The 14220-nt window shown below is 36.4% G+C and overlaps 1 protein-coding gene across 6 annotated transcripts in view; it reads right to left on the bottom strand.

Moving 5' to 3' along the window:
- TMCC1 (transmembrane and coiled-coil domain family 1) overlaps window positions 1-14220 on the bottom strand; it is a 197754-nt gene that overhangs the window by 49792 nt on the left and 133742 nt on the right. Inside the window, exon 1 of one of the 6 annotated variants that reach the window (XM_045832159.1) lies at window positions 12608-12751. The exons of the other annotated variants lie outside the window; for them this stretch is intronic. Coding sequence (XP_045688115.1) covers window positions 12608-12634 — 27 coding nt within the window. The 5' untranslated portion in view covers window positions 12635-12751. Of the gene's footprint in view, window positions 1-12607; window positions 12752-14220 lie in introns of those variants that run through there. 6 annotated transcript variants of the gene reach the window in all.

Genomic DNA, 14220 nt, shown 5'->3' with positions numbered 1-14220 from the left:
GGTCAAAAACTGCTGAATGCTCAGTGTGGCATGAGCAGGTACACTCATACACCACCCACTGTGAACTGGGCAAACGTTTTGAAAGAGTCTTCAAAAAAAAAAAGGTCACTGAAGCCCAACGCAGCCTCTCACAACATCAGCTGGTACACTGATACAGATGGGTCCCTGAACACTCACTCATTCACCTAGTGGGAATGCTGTACTATGAGGGACCTGCCCTGCAGAAGGTAATTCCATTTTTTGGGTCCCCCTCATGTATTTTAAATACTTAAAAACATCTAACATAATAAAATGACATGTTCCAAAGTTGAAGAGAGAAAAAACCTTGTTCTGAGATTTCAGTTTTTCATTAAACACACTTGCCATAGTATTCATATGGGTAAATTAACAAGAAATCACTAATCTCTTAACAGTGAAAATAAGATAAAGAATCTGTGGTTCTAGTGAAACCACTCATAAATAAAATGAGGTTCCCTAGAGTTATATTAGACCAATTCATTACAATTATTTTTTCAGAGGTAGGGATCATAATGAGGGCCCAACATTCATTTCTGGTTCTCCAGGACTGTGTAGACAGCACAGACTCAATATATGTCTGTTAAACGAATTGGGAAGAAATAAAAACATAAAATCCTATCACCTCAAATACATGCTTATTACATTGTTTAAGTCTACAGCTAGTTGTGGCTGGTTTCTCAATTGGAATCTTCTACTTTTTTGTATGTTTTACAGAGTTACCTATGATTGCTAGAAAGTGTTTATGAACTGCTACTAATCCTCCAAGGACTGAGTGAGTTTCTGAGGTTCTACGACCTCAGAATTATTGCCCCTCCCCCACAGAATTCCAAACTAAGAGTTGCAAGAGTCCTTTTTGTACACCAACAATGAAATATCAGAAACAGAAACCAGGAAAAAAAAACAACTTGATATAGCAACAAGAAAAATAGAGTATCTAGGAATAAATTTAACCAAGGAGGTAAAAGACCTATACTCAGAAAACTATACAACACTGAAGAAAGAAATTAAGGGAGACACAAATAAATGGAAGCATACTATATGCACGGATGGGAAGAATTAACATCATCAAAATATTCACACTACCCAAAGCAATTTATAGATCCCATGCAATCCCTATTAAAATACCAATGACATATTTCACAGATAGAGAACAGACATTTCAAAAATTTATATGGAACCATAAGTGACCCTGAATAGCCATAGCAACTTTGAGAAAGAAGAACAAAATAGGAGGGATCACCATACCTGACATCAAACTACATTACAAGGCCATGGTAATCAAAACTGTCTGCTACTGGCATAAGAACAGACAGACACATAGACCAATGGAACAGAATAGAGAGTCCAGAAATAAACCCATGTCTTTACAGTCAATTAATATTTGACAAAGGGGGAAGAAGCATAAAATGGAGTAAAAATAGCCTCTTCAACAAATGTCTATTTTTGCTCAGGGTGTTGGGAGATCTGGACAGCTAAATGCAAAAAAAGTGAAACTTGATCATCAACTTACACCCTACACACAAAAAAACTCAAGATGGATAAAAGACTTAAATATAAGTCATGATACCATAAAAGTCCTAGAAGAGAACATAGGGAGGAAAACCTCAGATATTCCCTGCAGCAGTATTTTCACTGCTATGTCCCCTAGAGCAAGGGACATAAAGTAAAGAATAAACAAATGGGACTTCATCAAAATAAAAAGTTTCTACATGGCCAAAGAAAACATCAGCAAAATGGAAAGGGAACTGACCATATGGGAAAATATATTTGCCAATGATATCTCAGACAAGGGTTTGAGCTTCAAAAAATATACAGAACTCACATGACTCCACTCCAGGAAGACAAACAACCCAGTTAAAAAATGGGCAAAGGGCCCGAACAGACACTTCTCCAAGGAGGACATACAGAGGGCCCACAGACATATGAAAGAATGCTCAGCATCACTAGCCATTAGAGAGATGCAGATTAAAACCACAATGAGATACCCTTCACACCAATCAGAATGGCAATCATAACTAAATCGACAAACAAGAAGTGCTGGCGATGCTGTAGAGAAAAGGGAATCCTAGTATATTGTTGGTAGGACTACAGACTGGTGCAGCCACTATGGAAAACAGTATGGAATTTCCTGGAAAACAAACAAACAAACAAAAAACACAAAAAAACCCACAAAAAAACCCCTAAGATGGAACTGCCTTTTGACCCGGCAATTCCAAGGCTGGGACCATATACCCTAAGAATCCTGAAACACCAATTCAAAAGAACCTATGCACCCCAATCTTCATAGCAGCACAATTTACAATAGCCAAGTGTTGTAAGCAACCCAAGTGCCCATCAGTAAATGAGTGGATCAGAAAACTGGTACATTTACACAACGGAATGCTATGCAGCAGAAAGAAAGAAGGAGGTCCTACTCTTCACCACAGCATGGATGGATCGGGATGGAGAGCATTATGCTAAGTGAAATAAGCCAGGAGGTCAAAGACAAATACCATATGATCTCACCTATAGATGGAACCTAATCAACAAAACAAACAAGCAAAATATAACCTGAGACACTGACATAAAGAACAAACTGACAGTTACCAGAGGGGAGGGGAAGGTAGATAATGGAGAGAAGATGGGAAAGGGTCATCAAGGAACATGTATAATGTACACATCGACAAAGCCAAATAGGGGTAGGATCAAGGGCAGGAGGTGGGGATGGCTGGGGTTGGGGGTGCAGTGGTGGAGGGAAAATGGAGACAACTGTACTTGAACAACAATAAAGAAAAACATTAAAGTGTAACACAAGAGGGGAAAATAAAAGTTAATTCTGATGGTAAACTTTAAAAAAAGATAGTCTACCCCACAATTAAGCAAAATTTATTAGAAATGTCTGAGGTGGAAATAAAGTAGTTCATAATTAAAAAGGAGACAAATTTCTCATTTATGACTAAGAAGCAATAAATATGAAAGACCTCTGTTTACAAGCCATTATTTAGAAAATCACTATGGCATTTGTTTCTCATTTATTCCTGACTTTAGCAGCCATTCAGGAAATAAATATTTTCCATCTTCGCACAAGTATGTTCTGACAAAATTACTTTTATGTTCTTATGATTTGATAAAAATTAATTTGCAAAACATTTTAAAGTTAAAATTGAGATGACAGAATTTGTAAACCACTAAGTTAGGTAGTTGGAAAGGAAAGGTTCTAATTAAAATTTCTAATAACTTATTGATTTGTCTTGCACATTAAGGGGAAAAGTTTGATAACAAAAATCTGTCCAGGGTCAATTGATAACAGTTCTTTCAGTGTCTCTTTGTAAACACAATTAAGGTGGGGATATTGTTAGGCATATCATTTATTCTTTTCATTTACTAGGAACTGTTTTCTCTTAGACTGTTTTATGTTGTAATTACATTAGCAATGTTTCTAGCAGAATACCTTAATAATGCTTCCTTTCTCGAATTTTAATTTCAAAAATGACTAAGACATCCTAATTTTAAAAATGTATTGCAATGTGTCAAGAGCTCTGTCTGATACAGGTTAAGATCCCACACCAGGCAGACCTGGGTGTAGTATCTAAATCATGCTGCTAAGAGTTAGAGATTTGCTAGAAAACCTACCAAAGTAAACAGCATTTAATTTAGCTCCTGTGTTTGCTTTTTCTTTCACTGAAAATGGTATTAAAAAATAGTGGCCCTTCAGGGAAAACAAAAGAAAAAATGAACAAATGGACTTACATCAATCTAAAAAGTTTTGCACAGCAAAGGAAACCATCAATAAAACAAAAAGACAACCTACTGAAAGTGAGAAGATATTCACCAATGATGTATTTGATAAGGGGTTCATGTTCAAAATACATAAAGAACTCATACAATTTAACACCAAAAAACAATCCAATTTAAAAAATGGGCAGAGGACCCGAATAGACATTTCTCAAAGAGGACATAGATGGCCAACAGACATGAAAAGATGCTCAAATTCACTAGTCAGCAGAGAAATGCAAATTAAAACCACATCTATCAGAGGGCTATCAGCAATAAATCAACAAATAACAAGCGCTGGGGAGGATGCGGAAAAGGGAACCCTCATACACTGTTGGTGGGATTGCAAACTGGTGCAGCCACTGTGGAAAACAGTATGGAGGTTCCTCAGAAAATTAAAAATAGAACTACATTATGACTCAGCGATTCCACTTGTGGGTATTTATCTGAAGAAATCCAAAACACTAATTCAAAAAGATTATGTGCATCCCTCTGTTCATTGCAGCATTATCTACAATAGCCAACAGATGGAAGCAACTTAAGAATCCATAAAAGATGACTGGATAAAGAAAATATGGTACATATATACAATGGACTTTTAGCAATAAAAAATAATAAAATCTTTACCATTTGTGACAACATGGACGGACCTAAAGGGCATTATGCTAATATAAGTCAGAGAGAGAAAGACAAATACCAAGTGATTTCACTTCTATGTGGAATCTAAAAAACAAAATAAATGAACAAATAAAACAGAAACAGGCTCGCAGATACTCAGAACAAGCTGATGGTTGCCAGAGGGGAGGGGAACTGGGAAACTGGGTGAAAAAGGTGAAGGGATTAAGAAGTACAAATTGGCAGTTACAAAATAGTCACGGAGATGTAAAGTACAGCATAGGGTACATAGTTAATAATACTGCATTAACTGTGTATGGTGCGAGTAGCTACTAGACTTACTGGGAGCATCACTTTTTAAGTTACATAAGTGTCTAACCTCTACTATATACCTGAAACTGATATCATATTGTCAATTGTAATTAAAAAATTAAAAAGGAAAAGTTGTCCTTTCCATAAATCACATTAATATGGTACAGCTTAATCACATAATATGCTGACTTCAGCTTTTCATTTGAGAACACAACTGGATTCCAATTCTATGGCTCAAAATTTTAAATATTCTTTTAAGCTGCTTGACATCTTCAACTCTAATTAAGTGTACAGTCTTTATTGTTTTAAAAAAGTTCTTTTTAATTCTGATTGCCAAATTATTTATGGCAGGTATAAAAAAGGAAAGCATTCAATATACATATAAAATAAACTAGATTACAGCATAAAACAAGTAATCAGATAAGGGCATCGAAGTCTCTCTCTTGTAAAACTGGATAATTGCAAAGATTAAAAAAAAAAGGACTGCAAGATTATTCAAGGAATAAAACAATCACAGATGTCTCTGGTGTGCAAGCTATTGGGTTATTCGCCATTCAAGATTATACAAAAATGATACCTCATTATTCACAGATGCTCATTATTTCCCTTTATTTTAACCTTTACATTATGTACAATACAATTTTTGTCTTTAAAAAGGAATTAATGAAGAGGTTGAACAGTACAGAAATATCTTGCACCAAACTGTCAGAGACCTTGTTCCAGGCTGCATTTATCTGAATTAGTACTCTTTTCTTTCTTTTTTTAAAATTATTTATTTATTTTTAGAGAGAGGGGAAAGAAAGAAGAGAGGGAGAGAAACATCTATCAGTTGCCTCTTGTACATGCCCTGACTAGGGACCAAACCTATATCCCAGGCATATGCTCTTACCTGGAATCAAACCAGTAAGTTTTTGCTTTGTGGGACAATGCCCAAATGAGTCACACCAGTCAGGGCTGAGTTAGTGCCCTTTTCACTCATTTCACTCACTTACTTGGTTATGAATAACCAGTTATAATTTTCCCCCCAAAGATATAATGAAAAACTCTGTTAAAGGCACTGCTGAAATCTAGATACCATGTCTTCAGAGTACCTCTCATTCACTAGGGTGATAATCCTATTAAAAAAAGGAAACTAGTCTGGGATAACTTAAATTTAGAAAATCTATTTATCACTTTAGTAATTAGGGCTTCTTTTTTAAAGTACAAAGGGGGATTCCCCCCAAATGAAATTTATTTATAAAAGACTGTGTCTTTATTTTTACATGCTTAAACTTCAGTCACCTTCAAAGTACTCTCCATTTGGTGCAATACACATATTGAGGCATTTTTTCCCACCACTGCTCAAAACAGCTTTTGAATTTGTTGATTTCAATGCCATTTTTTGTTTCACCTCTTCCACACTGGCAAAACATTTCCCTTTGAGGATATTTTTCAGTGGGGGGGGAAAAAAAAGTTGCTTGCGGTGAGGTTGGGTCAATAGGGGGATGGAATGGAGGTCATGCTGTTTTTTGGTCTAAAACTGCTGACACTCAGCATGGTGTGGGCAGGTGTGCTCATAAATCACCCACTGTGAAGTGGGAAAATACACAGAAAAAGTCTTCAAAACAAACACACACACAAACAAACCAACCCAACAACAAAAAACCCACAATTCACCAAAGTCAAACGCAGCCTCTCACAACAATGCCAGCTGGCACACTGATACAGATGGGTTCCTAGGAACACTCACCTAGTGGGAGAAGCCTGTACTACATGGGCCCACCCTCCAAAAGGAAATTCCAGTTTTTTGTTTTTTTTTTTTTGGGGGGGGGGGCCCTTTCGTGCTTATTTATGTACTCCTAACACCACCGGTCTTTAATGGTAACAATTTAGTGCTAAGGAGACTGAAAATGTGTCTGTTTTCCCAAGAATTAACAATACCTAGAAAATACCTTTCTACACCTAATTTTAACATTAATGAAAAAACTAAATTTAAGTATCACAGTTTTACCTTAAGACAATGTTTGGGAAACTTTAGATCATCAAGTAAATATTAAAAGTATACACACATATATACCATACAGTAATATCATTTTTTACTGATTTAAAATTCCAATTTATTAACTGGTAGGCCCTAGTTGTTAATCTCATGTACATTAAGATATGCTATGCCTGCTGGTGTGTCTCAGTGGACTGAGCGAAGGCCTGCAGACTGAAAGGTTGTCGGTTCAATTCCTGGTCAGGGCACATGCCTGGGTTGCTGGCCAGTACCCATTTGGGGGCATGCAAGAGGCTACTGATCTATGTTTCTCTCCCTTGCTTTCTCCTTCCTCTCCTCTCTCTCTAAAATAAATACATAAAATCTTTAAAAAGAATCTGGTCAGTGAGAACCAACAACATTTTTGCTTACTCTAACCCAGCTTTTATACCCCAAATGAATTAATTGAATGTAGTTCTTTAGATCTTGTTCATTGTTTGAGGTATGAACAGATGCCCCCTGGATATCGTGACTTGAATTTCCTTCCTATTTCTCCTTACCCAGCTCCAAAATTCAAGGGTAATTTGGCATATAATTAATTTGGAACACTGGCTGGTGTGGCTCAGTGGACTAAGCACTGACCTGTGAACCAAAGGGTTGCCAGTTTGATTCCCAGACAGGGCACATGCCTGGGTTGCAGGCCAGGTCACCAGTAGGGGGCACACAAGAGGCAACTACACATTAATGTTTCTCTCCCTCTCTTTCTCCCTCCCTTCCCCTCTGTCTAAAAAATAAAATGAATAAAATATTTTAAAAATTAATTCAATGGAGAATAACACTGAGTCAAGCAATTTACCACAGCTTGTACCGAGGTAAATAAGATTAAACAGGCAAAAATTGGATTGTTTCATAAAAGAACTTATATTTGATTAAAAAATACTTATACTAAAATGTATGATAAGTGTAAACGCAATGATGCAGAATGTAAAAGCAGCATTAGTTTAGAAATAAGTATGCAATAAAAATTAGCCCTGGCTGGCATAGCTCAGTGGATTGAGCGCAGGCTACGAACCAAAGTGTCACAGGTTTGATTCCCAGTCAGGGTACATGTCTGGGTTGCAGGCCATGACCCCCAGCAACCTCACACTGATGTTTCTCTCTCTATCTCTATCTCCCTCCCTTCCCTCTCTAAAAATAAATAAATAAAATCTTTAAAAAAATTATATCTTCCTCTGTTGCTCTCTTACATTTTGTGACCCAGTTGGCAGTTTTGTTCTTCAAAATGAAAACAGAGCTTTTAGAAATTAAAAGAATTAATACAGATGCAGAGTTATGGTAAACTTTCTCTAGATTATCCACTCCCCATTTCATTCTCACATACTAATAATGTTTACTTCTTAAAGATTTGTTTTTAAATAAGCAGCTTCCTGCTGTTGCTCATTCTGTTCCTAATAGCTCTTTTGTGAGAATCATCTTGGGTATTAGATCTTTCACTCTGAATATGACCAGTGACAGCAATTAGGAGAATAAATGAAAAGTCTTTATCTCTAGAAAAGGTAAAAAATTTCCTGCAAACACACTTGATAACCATGAAAGAGGGTAATGTGGGACCCAGTTCCTCAGCAAGGAAGAAGATTGTACTATATTTGGTGGGAGAGAAGGATGACAAAGGTATTGAACATTGAACTTCAATTAGGCATCAAAAATAAATTCTTCCCTTTTTGAAATTGCAAACAATTCTATAACATTTATGTTTGTCTTGGAAAACTTCTGTGAATATACTGATAATATAAATTCCTAGCAGTGTATCAGAGAGTATATCTGTTTTATACCTTGATCGAGATTACCAAATTGCCCTCCAGAAATTATAGCAATTTATACTACTATCAATAGTGCAGGTGAAAGACTGTGCCAGCACTAAGTATCACACCTTTGTATTTTAATTTATCTGATAAGGAAAATAAGATCTCATGTTAGTTCTATCAACTGCACTCCTTTAATTATGGGTAAGGCAAACTTGACACCGGTTTGATATGTAACTTGATCATACATATTCCTGTGAACTTTGAATTTCCTTAAGAATCTCTTCCCTGAAGTTAGAATCAGAGCATAATTAAAACATGCCTTGATTTTTCAAATTAGGCAATGTGCATGAGGAGCCACCAGGAAAAAGAAAAGACAACTTGAATTAGGCTTCTACCCTTCCCAGAAATGATCCTTTATAAATCTTTCCTCACAAATTTCCACTGAACATAAAATACTGTCCCACCCAAATATCAAACTAAACAGTGTGTGTATACTCTACTTATACTCAGACTTCAAACAACCACACTTTTCATTAAGAGCAAGTGAGAATTAAAGGGCATAATCTAGGCTTATACATTTCAAATTTTCCTACTTTGTCTTTCAAGCATTTCCTCAAGTGTTTTTTTTTTTTAAAATGAGGCTTACACTTACTATCACATTAAAAATGGCAGTCTACCCCTACCACTTCCAAGCTCCCTTACCCAGTTTGTTATTTGTATAGCCCATCCTTCTCTAACATATTTCACAGTTTATTAGGCTTATATTTGTTGTCATCTTCCCCAACTAGAATGTTAGCTGCATGAGGGCAAAGAATAGGTCTGTATTATACAATGATTTAAGCCCATTTCAAACTCTAAACCCCAATATAGAACAGACTCAAAAATTTGTCCAGTGAACAAATGATTGGTTTATACTACCCTCTGTTTCAGATAGAATGTATTGGAGCTGGCATTTATTCATTTCTGATATGAATTAAACTAATTTATGACAAATGCTTTTAAGTTTTATGTTGGAGTTCTTGCCCTTTTTCCCTCCATCACTCTTTAGGGATATATGGTAATACATTTACATGAGTTCACTGATTTTAAAGAGGAGTTGAAGGCATTTTGAGCACTGGAAGTAGGGAAACATTACAACTTGAAACAGTCTCTTAATGTAGTGTTGTATACTTCTCATCAAATCACTATTCTAGCCCCTTCCTTCCTTCTTCCCATCCATCTGTCTGTCCATCCATCCATCCATCCATCCATCCATCTATCCATGGAATGTGGGCTCCAACCAAAGGAGGGAGATACATCTAAAAAAATTATTTTCAACCCTGGCTGGTGTGGTTCAGTGGATTGAGTGCTGGCCTTCAAACCAAAGGGTTGCTGGTTTGATTCCCAGCCAGGGCACATGCCTGGGTTATAGGCCAGGTCCCTAGTTGTGGGCAGGCAAGGGGCAACTTGTCAATGTATCTCTTGCACATTGATGTTTCTCTCCCTCTCTTTCTGTCTCCCTCCCCCTCAACCTTAATAAAATAAAACTTTAAATTTTAATAAATAAAAGTAAATAAATAAAGCCTTAAATTTTTTTCCCCTTGTACTGATTTTAGAGAGGGGAGAACCAACTGAGGACTGAACCTACAACCCAGGCATGCACCCTGACCAAGAATCGAACCTGCGACCTTCTGGTCTGTGGGGTGACATCCAACCAACTGAGTCACAATGGCCAGGGCTAGAGCTATTTCTTTTGAATGGAATTCAATTAAAAAGAAATCTTACAATTACAAAATAATGTGGCAGACCTTCACATTGTTCCCATGGGATTTGATACTCTGAGCCCTATAGAATGATAAGATTTAGGTCAAGCAGCAGTCTGAAGGTTTAGATGTGAGGGGAGTTTTATCTTTCAAAAGTACACTGTTGAATAAAGTGACAACCCAATGTAAATCTTATTCAAAAGACACAGCATCTATAAATGACCAAGTGACTACACATTCATTTTCTAAACTGCCATTGTAAATGCTGGGCATTTATACAGAGAACCTAGGCAATGTCAACATTGACAAGGAAATATCTGGAATATGTGCATTACAAACATAACTAACATATATGTGATGTTGCAGGGTTATTATGGAAGGGTAAAAGGAATTACTTATTTTTAGAACTGGTCCACATCTGGGGATATCATAATCTTATGTATTTAAAATATAGATATGTCCCTGGCCAGGTAGTTCAGTTAGTTAAGAGTGTTGTCCCAATATGCCAAGGTTGTGGGTTTGATCCCCGGCCATGGAACATACAAGAATCAACCAATGAATGCATACATGAGTGAAACAACAAATTGATATTTCTCTGTCTCTTCCTCTCTCTCTCTAAAACCGATAAATAAAAAAATTAAAATATAGATATGTTTAGTACTTATAAAATGGGTTCTATAGTGTTCCACTTTTCTAAAACTCTATTTCCTAGAATCGGATACATTTTTTCTTCTTGAGCGTTTCTTCAAAAATCTTCAAAATGGTCATTCTGTAGTTTAAATGAACTCTTCACAAAGCATGTTGCAATTTCATACAAAGAGGTCACAGGTGAACCTCAATCCAGAGCAGTTTGGTATACTTGATAGTCTTTTAAGAACTCTAGATGCTAGAGGCAGAATGTCATTTCTGAACATTTTAAACATTGTTTCAATGAGAGTATTTTAGTTCACCAGAGTTGATAACAATTTGAGCAAGAGAGATGTGGGGAGGGAAGCAAGGAAACAGCTTAGTCTACAATCATTTACTCAGGCACTAAGGATTTTTTTAAAGCAAATTTATCTTCTCATGAATTAATGCAATCAATGGAGAAAAAATAAAATCAACTAAGAATGTTTAAAGAATGCTTTATATTTTCCCCTTCCCTTTGGACTGTCAATAATGGAGAAAAAGAGTTAACTTCTGTTTTACTATCAGTCTCTACCCCAATATCCTTTTAGCACTCTCCTAAGAATTCTTTCCTTCTGATCACCCCATTCAACCTGGGCTAGCATTCTTAATAAAACATAGATAAGTAAACTGACTTTTTATAACCTCAGAATAAGCAGAGATGTGCTATGATTTAAAAATCCAAGACATGGACGGAACAAATAACAGAAAAAAAGGGTACATATCAGAGACACAAATCTGTTAACAAAGTTGGCATTTAAATTATCAACCACAACGGATAAGAGAGTAATTTAATATCAAACTTCAGCGTAAAAAAATCTGCTTGGATCTTAAATCTAATGGCTTAATAGCAAACAACATTAATGTACATTAATTTTAGAATCAGGTCAAACTATAAAGAATCTGCTTTGCTTTAGCATTTATCTCTTAGAAATATCTACGCATCATTTATAAAATCAACTCTAAAAAGCATGGTAAAATCAGCTTTAGGCTGTTGTCTACTCAAGAATATGGATGAAATATGAGGATGGTGGTTATGTTGCATAAAGTTGGATTATCCCCTACCCAGTTGTATCTCTGGGACCTTTTTTGCTGATCTGGAGACATACAGCACTGAGATATGTGCATATGCTTTACAATTCAGAAAACTGCCAAATCTTTGGGAAAAATACACCGAAAACTAGTAGCTCAGTGGTAAGAACCTCTTTGTAATGAGAGAAATATTTCAAATGGCGCTAATCCAAAGTCTTATTTGTTCTCCATGCCTGGCACCCTCAGATTTAACCCAAACTTTCCCAAGCTGCAAGAGCCAAACGAAACTCTTTTGTTCCCTGAAGAAAACACTTATTTTCTGATAACTATTTAGCCTGAGTGAGGATAACACGGACTCTGCACTGAGGCAGCTCATCATACAGGAGAGTCGGGACAGTCCAGTATGATCTGAGCATGCCCACACAGCCAAAGATCTACTCTGTACATTCTGTCCAAATAGCTATGGGTAAAATGAACTATTAGGAAACACACAGCATGCTTCTCGATTATTTCAACTTCACATGAGTCAGTCCAAAAATAGCATATGCCCGCTGCTGAAATCTATTGCTGAAAAATGCTAAGTTTCAGCAGCTCAAAGCATTTCCTATGTCTGCCTATTCAACCAGCCCCCACTTAAAGCTGTAGAATTATAGCATTAAGTAAGAGATTAAAGAAAAAAGACAGATACACACACATATACAACATACGGTTTCCGAAGAGAGTGAGGGTTCCATGCTTGTGAGGAAGGAGGAGGAGGAATATGCCGAATAACCCTCGGGTTTCTCCCAGATTTGAACATGCTGTACTGTGGCAGGAGGTCAGCAGAGACTGACTCCAGCCCTGTGAGGCTGAATTCTACCCTGACAAAGCAGTATCTCTGTAATATGAAGCAGGAGGATCCAGGGCATGTTGGCCGCTGTACAGAATGGCTGTTCTAGAAAGTAATGGCAATTCCAAAACAAGAGATCTCTGCTGTCACATGAGGTGATCTTCAGCCTAGTTAAGCAATAAGCACCAAAAATAGTTTGAATCCCAAACATAGGCAGCTCAAAATATTAGAAGTTAGGAAATAACCTTTCTCCCTGAATCTATTTTGTGTCTGGAGGAAATAAACAGGAAATAAAAAATTTGAAGAACTTGGTTAATTTGATTTGTATCATATATAATATACGGATTCTAATCTGAGATGAGACACAGTCTTCCAACCACTGTGACTTAGCTAAAGAACCCCAAATGTTCTGTGCCTTTACAATAGAGCTGGGAGAATAGTCTCAAAAAATATGTTTGGCAACAGACATGCCAGAACTGAAGATACAGTAAATAATCTCATTTCTCACATGTATCCAAAAGGCAAAGTTTGCCAACAAACCTAATATACATTATTGTTTCTTTTTAGATCACCAAGAAAGTATGTAAATGTACTAGTGGAAATTCTTCCTTGAAATTAGGGAAACCCTAAAAAGGTCCTAAATAGGAAAAGGAACCAGAACATGAAATTTCTGTCAAGAGAAAAACATAGGGCAATGAAGATTATTCCATGACTTTTGTGGTTACTCTTATATTACAAAAGTTACCAAATACTCTAGACCAAAAGTGACCCAATCTTTTTAACAAATAAAATTTAGCTGTGAAACAGCAGTAAATACAGGATATGGAAATGAAACAAAAACTCCATGACAGCACAACAGAAAGGTAAACTTGTAAGTTCAAATTTTAAGTGAACTGAAAATTTATCCTGTCATACAACTGCTTCAAAAAAAAAAAAAAAGTCTGTCAAAGCTCTCTGTTACTTATGTGAAAAAGTCCAAACAACCATGTCACTACACAAAGGGAATAATGATCAGGTCCCTGCCCCACTGTTCCCATTCTGTCTCCTGTCTTCCAGTCACTGAACTACCCATCAGTGCCATTTTACATACAAAGAAATGGAATATAGAGAGGTTAGTAACGTGGCCAGAGTTCTATGGCTACATGGTAGGTCTGAGATGTAAAGCCACACTATATAGCTCAGGATCCACATGTGATAAGAGTTCTATCTTTAAGGAATCAGTGGAGACAGAACATGAGTACCTATAATGTATTCAGAAAAAAGTGAGGAAAGTATATTACTATGCATTGGAAGAAGCTTCAAAGTTAAAGGAAGAACTTGAGCTGAGCTGTTTAGTCAATAATTTAAGGCACTGTTCTGGGCTCTAGAAAAACATCAGAGAACATACAGATTAAGCCTTATATTCTAGCTGGTAAAGACAGTCAATAAACAAATATAATAAATATTAATATATTCATTGGTGATGAAGAAAAAATAGAGAAGAATAAAAGG

This window comes from Phyllostomus hastatus, unplaced genomic scaffold, assembly GCF_019186645.2.
Source record: "Phyllostomus hastatus isolate PE091 unplaced genomic scaffold, TTU_PhHast_1.1 phas_contig_16, whole genome shotgun sequence".
In the NCBI taxonomy this organism is placed as follows: Eukaryota; Metazoa; Chordata; class Mammalia; order Chiroptera; family Phyllostomidae; genus Phyllostomus; species Phyllostomus hastatus.
The sequence above is the reverse complement of the archived record's forward strand: the minus strand, read 5'-3'. Positions and strand labels throughout refer to the sequence as shown.